This window comes from Panthera leo, chromosome A2 (genome assembly GCF_018350215.1).
Source record: "Panthera leo isolate Ple1 chromosome A2, P.leo_Ple1_pat1.1, whole genome shotgun sequence".
Taxonomy (NCBI): Eukaryota; Metazoa; Chordata; class Mammalia; order Carnivora; family Felidae; genus Panthera; species Panthera leo.
The window spans coordinates 7,685,264-7,698,049 of NC_056680.1; the positions used below are offsets into that span (position 1 = coordinate 7,685,264).

The 12,786-nt window shown below is 55.8% G+C and overlaps 1 protein-coding gene across 1 annotated transcript; it reads right to left on the bottom strand.

Annotated features, from left to right (window-relative positions):
• Positions 1 to 2,116: 2,116 nt before the first annotated feature.
• Positions 2,117 to 9,780, bottom strand: S1PR2 (sphingosine-1-phosphate receptor 2). Its single transcript, XM_042928380.1, has 2 exons — positions 9,459 to 9,780; positions 2,117 to 4,629 (listed from the first exon to the last, which is right to left on the bottom strand). Exon 2 carries the CDS (start codon positions 4,585 to 4,587, stop codon positions 3,529 to 3,531), a length of 1,059 nt encoding a protein of 352 aa, XP_042784314.1. The 5' UTR covers positions 4,588 to 4,629; positions 9,459 to 9,780; the 3' UTR covers positions 2,117 to 3,528.
• Between the last annotated feature and the right edge of the window lie 3,006 nt (positions 9,781 to 12,786).

Sequence of the window (12,786 nt, forward strand, 5' to 3'; positions counted from 1 at the left end):
TGATGCCCCCTAATATCCAACAGCCTCGGGAGGGAGAGAGGAGGTGAACATCATTATGCATCCCTGTGAGTTGGTCTGTTCTGTTTTAGGCTCCAAGATTTGAGAGATATCAGTAAATTAGATCTTCAGATCAGGAGGATCAGATGTGACTACATTTTTCAATCAAGGACCGCATGGGTTCAAATCCCTGCCCCTCCACTCACATGCCGCGTGACCCTGGTCAGATTACTTGACCTCTCTGGTGCCTCAGGGTTTTTCACCTGTCAGAGCACCAATACCAGTCTATTCTACAGAGTACCTGAAGCCGTTGCTTCCCCTATTTTAGTTTCTTCACAGAAAATAAACTTGACACTAAGTGAAATGGCCAGCATTTGTTTTGGCTTCAACTCATTTGACAAACATTTCTTGAGCACCTGCTGTGTCCTCACCACCGTTCTGAGCACCGGGGCCAAGCAGTGAACAAGACATATACGAGTCCCTGCTGTCACAGAACTGGCATCCTAAAGGGCAGGTGGAAAATTAAAGAAGCAAAATGTGCTCCATGTCGGACATTAGCAAAGGAAGCAGGCAGGACAAGAAATGTTCGCGTGGCCAGAGGCCTCACCCAAGGTGGTATTTTATGGTAGACCAGAAGGAGCAGAGAGGAGTCCCGGGCATATGTGGGGGAAGATGGGAAGATCATTCCAGGCAGAGGGACCAGCAGGTGGAAAAGCCCTGCAGTGGGAACATGCCAAGTACTGTTTAAGATGTGAGAGACACGGGGGCGCCTGGGCGGCTCAGTCGGTTAAGCATCTGACTTCAGCTCAGTTCATGATCTCATAGTTCGTGAGTTTGAGTCCTGCGTCGGATCCTCTGTCCCCCTCTCTGCTCCTCCTCTGCTCATTCTCTCTCTCTCTCAAAAATAGATAAACTCAAAAAGAAGTTCTAGAGACACAGTAATAAGACAGATGCAGTCTTATCTTCAAATGCTCACATTTTCCTGGGGGAGACAGATAACTGACCTATAATCTCCTCCCAGGGGATAAGCTGGAGAGGGACTCAAAAGAGAAAAAGATGGTCAAGACAGGCCTCTCTGATGACGTGGTAGTTGAACAGAGGCCTGAAGAAGGTAGAGAAAGCAGGTATATATCTGGGGGAAATCTTTGGACTGACTCTGGCCTGGCCTGTGCCTCTTTCTCCTCCCAGTTTCAGCTGGGGCTTGGGTTTCCAAAGGGAGGTTGTCCCCAAACTATTAGAGGAGGGGAATCCTGATAGGGAGTGCAGACCTCAGCCTCTGGCTGCTGTCTGCCCCACTCCTTCCCCCCGGGGCTGCCCCAGTGTTTGCGCTGGTGCTGGGGCGACCTAGGTGGGGCTCTAGCTTAGGGACTGGGTTCCCCCATCAAAGTTCCAAATCTATCTCCAAAGGAGCCGCTGGGCCCTGTGCCTCTGGGCAGAGGGGAGTGTCACCCTGGAGCTGAGCTAGGAAGCCACCTCCCAGCTGTGTCCCATCTGGGTTTCTCCTGGTTCTGGGTGCGGCTGGCAGCCTGCACTCCCCACTCCCTCGGTGGCAAAGAGGGGGTTGAGGATACTCTCTGTGGCCCAGTGGTGGAGCTGGGAGGATCATATCCAGACAGGCACTGCCCTAACTAGCTGTGTGACCCCGAGCAGGTCACGTACCTTCTCTGAACCCACATCGCCACGATCGTGCCTAGTAACTCCCACCTCCTGAGGATTCACGTCTTGGAAAGTGCTTGATGAAAAGTTACCCGTTCCTTTGGGGAATACCGAGGCCTGGAAGGTTATTTGGGCCCGTGTCCCCCAAGACCATCCCTCAGGGATGGAACATGTACTTGGGATGAAGTAGGGGACCTCCCTAAACACGCCAGGCTATCTTTAAAGGGAAGCAAGAAGGCCTGGAGTCTAATTAACCACTGGGAGGGGCCAGACAGATGCCTTAGGGAAAGGTCAGCATTTACCGGAAGCCACTGTAATCCTGGCTTGGGTGGGGTTAGGGGTTGGGGCACAGAATAGGAAAGCCGGCAAAGTAGGAGTGGCCTGGATGGAAGCCACCCCCCCATCCCATCCCCCCTCCAGCCACGGGGTGCTAGTGGGGTGCCGCCTTAGCCCTAAAAAGACAACCACCACCAGAATGAGAGATTGAACCGTTTATTGGCCTGGGCCTGGATCTCAGGCATGGGGGGCATCTGGGGAGCTGTACGAGGGGAGACAAGCCCCCAACTGGCTCCTTGCCCCCCGAGACCCCCTCCCCAGCCTTTGCGTTCACGAGAAATCACTTTGAGGCGTGAGGTTTCCTTCCCCGAGGAGAGCTGTACCCCAGCTCTCAAGTGGGGAGATGAGCCATTAATTACAAAGGGGTCTGGGCAGGGCCAGATCCCTCTTTGGCAGCTTCAAAACAGACACGAGACGACAAGAGCATCCATTCGGGGGGAACATGGTGGGGAGAGCGGGCCACAGATACCACACACGCACACAGACACACATAAATATACATTTGTACCGCAATGTCCCTTCCATCTATCCATGGAATTTAGTAAAGTCCTTCTGGGGCAGGTGAGGGGAGAGCATCCCACAAATGTCCTCGGCATGCCCACCCCCGTGCTCCTCCGTAAGAGACAACTCGAAAGGAGGCACAGTGGGTTCAAGGTTGCCCCGCCCCAGGAGATCCAGTACCTCCGCTGGGCTGGAGGTGGGAGTAGCTCTGGGTGGTTGTTTTTTCTTTTCTTTTTTTTTTTTTGGGGGGGGGGGGGAATCCTGTGCAAACAGTTCCCCTAGAACTTTCTCAAGTTCCACCCTTTCCCACCAGGAGGCCCAAAGCCCTCCTCAGCTCCCCCAGACCAGTTTTTCCAGCCCTTGGTGATTCCTCTGTGCCCCAAATAGTGCAATTGGCCGATGAGGTCTGAGAACAGCATCCAGCCCCCCCTCTCCACCCCATGGTTTCCCAGCATGTCATGGAGAGAGAGAGGAAGAAAAGAAGAAGAGGCCAAAGTGGCAGCTGGTGACATTTGGGGAAGCTGTGGATTTGGGCTTTTAACTGTCAGCCGGGGCCACCCAGGATGGTCAAGGAGGAGGCCTCCGGCCCCTGGGGGCAATGGTTCTGGGGGAAGTGGCCTAAGGTTGCCAGGAGGTGACAAGGGGGCTAGGTTCGGAGAGGGGAGCCCTGGACAGGGCAGAGGGTCAGATGGTCATGAAACGTTGAAATCCCTTGTAAGGGGTTATAAGGGGCTCCTGCCCTGAGCTCCCCCTGAGTGCTTGCCTGCTCTCACCCAGGCCCCTTCCAGGTCCCCCAGTCCTCCCCACGATCCAGTTCTGAAGGGGCCACACCAGTTACTGCACTAGCCTCTGACCCTGCAGCTCTGCCATCCGACTGGCTGGTGTCTCAGCCGGCCAGCCCTGGCGTGAAGTATTTTCAATACCACCCAGGTCTGTGGAGCGGGGGCATCTTGCCTGGCAACCCCACGTCTCTGTCCAAGGTCACCCGGGGTCTCTCCACGGAGCCCTCTGCCATGGCCTCGTGGCCCACTTTGCCCCTCAGACCACCGTGTTGCCCTCCAGAAGCGTGGGCGACGTGGGCATGTGTGTGCCCCTCTCTAGCGAGCTGGAGCTGCGGAGAGGCAGGAGGCGATGGCCCGGGGTCCCGCCCCGCCGCCCTTGAACGCCCGCCGCCCGCCGGCAGCACTGCAGCGGCCGCAGTACCTCCCGCCGCAGGTCCCGGCTGCGCCACGTGTAGATGACGGGGTTGAGCAGCGAGTTCAGGGTGGCAAAGGCAAAGAAGTAGTGGGCCTTGTAGAGGACGGGGCAGGACCGGACGGGACAGGCATAGTCCAGGAGCAGGATGCTAAAGGCAGGCAGCCAGCAGACGATGAAGACACCCAGCACGATGGTGACCGTCTTGAGCAGGGCCAGCGTCTGTGGGCCGGTCACGTCGACGTGGCTGGAACGGACCACGCAGTAGATGCGGACGTACAGAGCGACGATGGCCAGTAAGATGACGGAGAAGATGGTCACCACGCAGAGCACGTAGTGCTTGGTATAAAGCGGCAGCACGGTGGAACAGGCCTCGAGATGGCCCAGGCAGTTCCAGCCCAGGATGGGCAGGCCTCCGAGAACAAGCGAGATGAGCCACGAGGCCACGATGAGCAGCAGCATGCGGCAGCTCTTGTCGCTGCCGTAGAGCTTGACCTTGGCGATGGCCACGTGCCGCTCGATGGCGATGGCCAGGAGGCTGAAGACGGAGGCGGAAAGCGTGATGAAGGCGGAGCCCTCTCGGGCAAACCACTCCAAAGGGGTCAGCCCCAGCGTGACGGGGCCTGAGAGCAAGGTGTTGGCTACAAAGGCCACACCTGTCAGCAGGTCCGAGGCGGCTAGGTTGCCCAGGAACAGGTACATGGCCGAGTGGAACTTGCTGTTGCGAGCGACAGCAATGAGCACCATCAGGTTCTCCACCACGATGGTGAAGCAGATGAGGACGATGATGGCCAACGCCACCCAGCGGGAGGTCGTCTCCTGAGTGTCCAGCGTCTCCTTGGTGTAATTATAGTGTTCCAGGACCTTGCTGGGGCTTAGGTACTCTGAGTACAGGCTGCCCATGGTGGGGCTCAGTGGCCAGCCAGGGCCATGGGGCTGTCAGAGCTGCAGAGGGAAAAGACCAACAGACAGGTCAGTGTTGTGGCCGCTCCCTGGGCTCTGACTCCAGGTGGACGCGGTGTGAGTCCCAGCTTCCTCACTTCTCACCGAGTGGCCGTATGAAGTCAGGATTACCATCGTCCCTGCTTTACCAGTGGGAAACCCAGAGAGGTCAATTCACTTCCCGTAAGTCTCAAAGCTAGTAAGTCTCCAAGCGGCAGAGCCGGAGACCCACTCCAAAGCCTCTATAACTTCTAGGCTGCACTGTCTTCCAAAAAGAGCAGAAAGTCCCCCAAATACAAAGTGAACTTCCAGAACCCACGCTCACCCACCCGGAAAGTGAGCCTTGGGCAGGGCTGGGAGGGCTTGTCTCCTTTCCAGAATACACTAGAGCCTGGGGCTTCATGCTGCCTGCCAACCTGGGTCAGCAAGATGCTCGCTAATAGCACCGTCCCCTGCTCATTACCACCCACTGCCCTGGATTTCAGGCTGGGTCTGAGCCTTGAGGCCATGGGTGCTCCCAAGATAAGGTCTTGGGGAGACACCAGGGCGGCCTGAGGTTTAAGCATCTCAGAGGTCATGGCAACTTCAAGGACAAAGACCTTGGAGGCAATCCAGGGTTGAACCGCACTCCACCCGACCTGCTGTGGGACCTTGGGCAAGTCACCGAATGCCCGGCCTCTCAGCCCCAACGTCCTCATCTGTGCAATGGAGAGAAGAAAGCCCACTTCATAGGGGTAACGGGAAAATCCTGTCGAATGGTACATGAAGCACCCCTAGCACATAGCAAGCATTCAATAAATATTAGCTAATATATTAGCTCCCTTAGGTGCCCTCCATCCAATCTTTTAGGAGGGGATGGAGACTGAGCTACAGGCCAGACTCCCAACATCCTGTTCTCATCAGCACCATCTAGCCCTGCCCTGCAGAGGGTCCCAGCGGGGTAAGCAGGGCACTGGCACACACCCCCATCCCCAGCCAGGATGAAATCCAGATGTGAGGCCCCTGGAACAAACAGGGTGGAGTCCTCACTCCCCAGTCACATCCGGTGTGGGAAAGGCTGGGAGGGGGTGATGGGATGGGGGAGCCACAGGAGACCAGTCTGGGAGGTCCTGGCTGGGAGGACCAGGCAGCTGCTGCAACGCTCAAGTCATGTGAGCCGAGGAGGGGGCGTGCAGCCCTGCGGGGAGGGGGCTCAGGGGAAGGGGGGGACCGGCATTTATTTCCATGAAAGCCTGAGTCACCCCCTTCTCAAAGAAAACGGATCCATGGGGGGAGGGGGCGGGAAGAAGCGTGGGCAGAGGATGAGAAGCCAACATCATGGCCTCCTCCCAGCTTGCTGGCGGTGGGGGCGGGGTGGGGGCGGGGTGGGGGCGGGGTGGGGGGGGGTAGTGTCTCTGAGGAGCTGGTGCTGTGTCTGTCTTTAAGGAGGGGAGCCAGGAAGAAGCTCCAGCCTTTAGCTGATGGGGGAGGGCGCAGGAAGAGCCCGCCCTGGGTCCCTGGAAACATGCCGGGCAAGGACCACGTGCGCTCCAGGAGTACCGTTCCAGAACAAGGCTGGTTAGGCCGGTTCCTAGTGAGCCTGGGAACTATGGGGGGCTTCCGGGGTCACTCAGCCATCTCAGTCCTCAGAGGAGGCGTCCTGGCCCCGGGCCTGACAGAGGCAGCTGCTCCCCCTGGGTAAAGGGGCATCCGTCCTAGTTTGGAAACAGAGAAGGGCTTGTGCGCATCCCCGGAGACTGCCGCCCCGCCCAGATCGCCACACAGAGGCCCCTTGTTCCCCTGACGGACCGGGCCCTGGGCGCCCCGATGCCCTCTGCCCGATGCAGGCTGCAGCCGGCCGGGAGCTAACTTGGCCCTGGCCTCGGCCTTACTGGACGGACCTTCGGGGCAGAAACAGCCGGCGCCCTGATTGGCTTGTTTTCAATCCCAGGGCATTGAGCGATTCGCCAATTGGCCAGAGCTTCCCGTCCTCGGCATTTGATTGGCCCAGTTGGGGGCGCCCTAAGGGAAGCGCCAGTGAGCAGTCCTTCACTGGCCAACGGCTTCTTTCAGAGGACAGAGTTAAGGCTGTGGACATGTCTCTGGGGAGCCTGTGAACCGCGGCCTGACCGCAGGGTCACGACAACCAGACGCCCCCAGGCTGCCCTGGCCTACTGGGCCCCTCCTGGGGTTCGTGATTGAGAATCAAGGGCCCGTTGCAGGCCTGGGAAACACCCTTGCGGGTGGGCAAGAAGCCCAGGGTGTGTCCCATGGCCACCCCCTCCACCCCTCCCACACATGGGGCCACCAGCCCTCTCTGGCAGCCAAGAGGAAGATTTATGGATGCTTCCTGGAGAATTGAGAATTGGGTTCACTCCTCACATCCCAGAGACTGACCAAAAAGTCTGTCTTCTTCCCTGGGGGGAAGATTGGCAGTCTGCACACTCACTGTCTGCAGCCCCAGGAGACTATCAGGGCATCCTCAGAAGGAGGGGTAGCTCCTCTAGTCAGAGAAGGGGAAACTGAGGCTCACACTGCCTTCCTCTTCTCATCTTCCCCACTAGGACTTTGCTGAAGACAGAGAGAGCTTAAAGCAGGTCCATGCTTTCCAGAAAGAGGAAGCAGAGCCTGGAGGTTGGGACTGACAGGAGAGTCAGCCCTAGGCAGATACAGGCCTTGGCTGTTTCCCCTCCCTGTGTCTGGCTCCCAGACCCGGCTGGCTAAATACAGGGCCTGTCTCCTGCACACCTTCTCCAAGGCAGCCCTAACTTCCTCCCAGAGGCTCAGTAGGGGATCGCTGGGCTCAGAACCTGGGAATGGCCAGGCCTGAAATGGAATGAGAGGGACAAGTGACAGAGTTTGGAGGGAAGGGAAGACAGACCAAGACTGTTCAGGGGGAGATTAGAAAAGAGGAAAGACAGAGAGGAAGCCTCAGAGGCTTCCAGGAGTCCCTCCTCCAAGTTCCACGGAGGCAGCTTACAGTTCTACTGTCACTCACTGATCCCATGCCACTTGCCCTGGGGCAGAGCCCCCACCTTTTCTTTTGGTTTCCCTTCTGCAGTCAGGCCCACCCTACACTGCCATTCTCCATGCAGCAGCCAGGGGGAGCTATCTAATTTACAACGCCAGTACAGGGTGTCACTCCCAACTTCCATATTCTTCTATGGCTCCCCATTGCCCAAAATGGCCTGGCCCCTGTCCATCTAGCCTCCTCCCACTCTCCGGCAGGGCCACCCAACTCCAACCAGAGTGGCCCCCTGGGTGGCATCCCCGCAAATCCTTGAATGACTGTCTCCTCTTTCAGGTTTCAGTTTCAAGGTCACTGGCGGCGGGGGGGGGGGGGGGGGGGGGGGGGGGGGGCGGGGGGGGGGGCGGGCGTCGCCTCAGACCGTCAGTCTACTATAGCCACTTTCCCCAGGGCCTTTCTATTGCAGCATCTTGCTTTACCTTCACACAACTTGCCATTTTCGGATATTATTATTGTATCTCTTGTTTTCTGTCTGGCTTGCACGGTAGAGCACGAGTATTGGAGGCCAGCGACCAAGTCCGTTTTCAGCCTCTGTGGCATGATGCTTGGCATCCAGAAGGTGCTCAGGAAACGTGCCATACAGAAGGATGGATGGATGGATGAATGAATGGATGGATGGATGGATGAATAAATGAACAAAGCCCGTGGGCCCCTGAGGGTAGAGGCACCTAAACTCAGCTGAGTCTCAAACAACAGCAAAGGCTGGAGACGCCTCTGGTCGCTGGCAGCCCCCAGACTAGGCGAAGCCCAGCGCGTCTCCGTGGAGACAGCGACAGGACCCGCCCCCGCCCTCGGGCTGCAGTCTGGCCTCCTTATCTGGCGGTGGAATGCGCGGTATCTACACTCGCTCCCGCCGGGGCCGCGCCTCCTCTCCCGCGACAGCCACACGCGAGGAATCCCTACATCTCCCGTGGGGGTGGGGAACGCCTCTCCCCCCCACTCCCCAAGGAGCTTCGTCTCGGTATTCCCGGAGGGCTTAGGCGCGGGGAGGAGGGGTGACCCCAGCTGCAGCCACACGGCAACTACCGAACCGCCGTCGCGCCAACGCGGGGGGACCGTGGGCTCAGCGCGTGGCGCCTGTTGTCTCTGCCTAGGGCAGAGTCGGGGAGGGTATGGAAATCCCCGGGTGAGTCAACTCGTGCCGGAGGAGGGGGCGAGGTTCCGACAATCTGCTGGGCCCGGGACCACGCGGGGTCCGCGCCACGCGCGTTCGCACCGTCGCCCCGTCCCTGGGCCCCAGGAGAAAGATGAGGCGCCGGAGCCACGCAGTCACGTTCCCATTCCTTCCAGAACAAAGCCACGCCCCCGCGGGGGGACTGAAGAAGACGGACTACTCGGGGAAACTGAGGCACCGAGGCCGACCTGCAGGCGGTGGGGCAGACTGCCCTCCCTGGGGACTCCGCCCCTCGGCTTGGAGGCTCGCCGGCGCGTTGCACCTTTCGCTCTCGCCCGGCCGGAGTCAGCCAGGAGGAGGGCCCTCCCCCCTCCCCCCATACGCACTCCCCGAACCCCTCGGTTCTGCCTCCCAGTGTCCGGCCGAAAGCGCTCGGATTCCGCCTTCTGTTCGGCGCCAACTTCCTGCCGCTGAGGAAGGCGGGGAGCTCAGTCTGGGGGTTCGCGGCGGAGGCTGTAGGGGCGGCCCGGAGTCGTGGAGAAGGTTCACAGTGACCACTCCCTCCGTGCAGCAGGAGCACGGGCGGCGCGTGCGCGCCCGGGTGCGCCCCCAACCCCTCGCCTGGCCCCCCCGCCCCCCCCCCAGCTCCGACCCTGCGACTCCCGGGCCCCGGGCCCCGTCTTTTCTGCTTTCCCCTCGCCCCGCACTCACCTGGCTGGGCAGGCCGGGTCCCTGCTCTGGCCGGAGGGGCTTCGGCGTCTGCGTCCCCGGGACGGCATCGGCAGGGGCTGGGGCTGCCTGCCGGGCTGGGGCCGCGTCCCGGGGCTGGGGACCTGGGACGGAGGGGGGCGGGAGAGACACCGCCTCGGCCCCCCACTCGCCCCGCCCTCCTCTCCTCCCCTTTCCGGCGGCGGCTAAATGAATTCCAGATGTGATCGGTCGGGCCCGGGCGCGCGCTGGGGACGGCGGGGGAGGCGCGCGGGGTCCCTTTGTTCGCCTCCCCCACCTCTCGCCCTGCCCCTCCCAGCCCCCACTCGTGAGAACCTGCCGGCGTATGACGTCACACGACTCCGTGATGTCACGTCTCTCCTGGCCAGGTGGCTTCAACCTGAAACAACTCTTTGATTGCAGATATACTCTTGGCCCGTTCCTTGGGACCTTGGAATTGGAGGAGAGCATGAGATCCCCTTTACGCAACAAGGAGCTACGGAAGCACCTTTGTGTGGATGCAGCAAATAGGCATTATGCGCCTACTCTGAGTTCCCACAACAAATGGTCAAGTTCCTACTATGTGCCACGCCCTGCCGCAAAGACAGGATTAGTTTTGCCTTGATAAGACCTCAGAATTCAGATAAGACTCCTAGAAAACTCAGAGCACCCACCAGCCTATCTACCCTACCTCTGCCCTTGCTGTGATCAACCAGGGAGGCGGGCCCAGATTCATCACAGTGCTCGCCTTCATGGAGCTTATGTTCAGGTGCAAGAGACAGCCTTTTAGGAGGCTACTATTTGTGAAAATGTGTATATAACCTTCCTATATGTTTATTTACCAGATAACATTAAGCATTTGGTTGGTATGTGCCAGATACTGTTCTAAAAGGCTGGAGGTGTATCAGGGACAAACCAGACAATACTCCCTGGAGCTGATGTTCCACAACCTGTGCTCAGAATATCCAGAATATTTCAGGCAGAAGAAACTGGTGAATTTCCTGGGAGAGGAAGTGAAAGATAGGGATAGGGCACGGGAAGGAGGCTGCTTTCATTCTATGAACTCTCTCGTACCTTTTGATTTTTTTTTAATGTGCACATGTGTCCAATGCCAATAATAATTGACTGCTATAGGGGTGCCTGGGTGGCTCAGTCAGCTTAGTGTCCAGCTCTTGATTTTGACTCAGATCATGATCTCAGGGTTGGTGAGGACAAATCCCACCTCCAGCTGCGCACTGACAAGGCCGAGCCTACTTGGGATTCTCTCTCTCTCTCTCTCTCTCTCTCTGCCCTTCCTCTGCTTGCACACAGGCGCTCTCTCTCTCTCTCTCTCTCTCTCTGAAAAATAAATAAATAATAATTTTTTTAAAAAAAGACTGCTGGAGACAGTGCAAAAGAAGGAAAGGTTCAGGGCACTTTCTGTGTGTATATCATACTTCAGTAAAGAATGTTGAAGTGCAAAATGACAAAAAAGGATATCTGCACTCCTGTGTTCATTGCAGCATTATTCACAACAGCCAAGATATGTAAGCAACCTAAATGTTCATCAGTGGAGGAACTGATAAAGAAAATGTGGTAGGGGGTGCCTGGGTGGCTGAGTCAGTTAAGCGACAGACTTTTTTTTTTTTTAATTGAAAACAATTTTTTTAATGTTTATGTCTGAGAAAGAGAGAGAGAGTGAGCGAATGATTGGGGAGAGGCAGAAAGAGGGGAGACACAGAATCTGAAGCAGGCTCCAGGCTCTGAGCTGTCAGCACAGAGCTGGAAGAGGGACTCCAACCCACGAGCCTTGAGATCATGGCCTGAGCCAAAGTCTGACACAACACAATCGACTGAGCCAGCCAGGCGCCCCAAGCGACAGGCTCTTGATTTTGGCTCAGGTCACGATCATACATTTCATGAGTTCGAGCCCCATAGTCAGGCTCTGTGCTGACGATGCAGAGCCTGCTTGGGATTCCCCCTCTTTCTAAATTCCCCCTTTTTCTAAAAATAAATAAACTTAAAAAAAAAAAAAAAGAAAAGAAAAGAGGATCAGCTGGATGGCTCAGCCGGTTGAGCTTCCGACTTCAGCTCAGGTCATGATCTCACAGTTCGTGGGTTCGAGCCCCGTGTCGGGCTCTGTGCTGACAGCTCAGAGCCTGGAGCCTGCTTCGGATTCTGTGTCTCCCTCTCTCTCTCTGCCCTCCCCTGTTCATGCTCTGTCTCTCTCTGTCTCAAAAATAAATAAACATTAAAAAAAATAAATTTAAAAAAAGAAAAGAAAATGTGATATACATATTATATATATATGAAATATATATATGTAGAAATATATAGTGGAAATATATATATAGTGGAAATACATATATAGTGGAAATATATATAGTGGAATTTTATACATATAACATATATATTATAATATAACATGTTTATATAATGTTTATATAATATTTTATGTACATTTTATATATAACATATATTATTATTATATATATATATATTATATAAAATGGAATTTTATACAGCCATGAGAAAGAAGAAAATCCTGCCATTTTCGACAGCATGGATGAACCTGGAGAGATTACACAAAGTGAAATAAACCAAGGAGAGAAAGATAAAACTGCTTGGTATCACTTATATATGGAATCTAAACAAAACAAAACAAGGTCAAACTCAGAGAAACAGAAAGTAGGAAAGTGGTGGTTGCCAGGGGCTGGGGTGGGGAGGTTAAGAGGGGGAGATTAGTGAAAGGGCACAAGTTTGCAGCTGTACGATGAACAAGGTCTCAGGATCTAAAATGTGGGGACTCTGCTTGCTAACACTGTAATGTACAGTTGAAATTTGCTAAGAGAGTAGGACTTAAATGTTCTCGCACACACACCAAATAAGTATGTGAGATGATCAATGTGTCAGTTAACTAGCTGTGAGTCCTTTTTTTTAATTTAAAAAAATTTTTAAGGTTTATTTGTTTTTGAGAGATGGGGGGGGGGCGCACAAATGGGGGAGGGGCAGAGAGAGAGGGAGACACAGAATCCGAAGCAGCTCCAGGCTCTGAGCTGTCACCAGAGAGCCCAATGTGGGCCTCGAACTCACAGACGGTGAGATCATGACCTGAGCGAAGTTGGGCGCTCAACCGAGTGAGCCACCCAGGCACCCCAACTAGCTATGAATGAATCCTTTGGGAAGGTATACACGTATCAAATCAACATGATGTACACTTTACATATCTCACGGTTTTATATGTCAATGATACCTCAAGAAAGCTGAGATTAAAATTAACAGGGGGGCGGATGCCTAGGTGGCTCAGTCGGTTAAGCGTCTGACTCTTGATTTCTGCTCAGGTCATGATTCA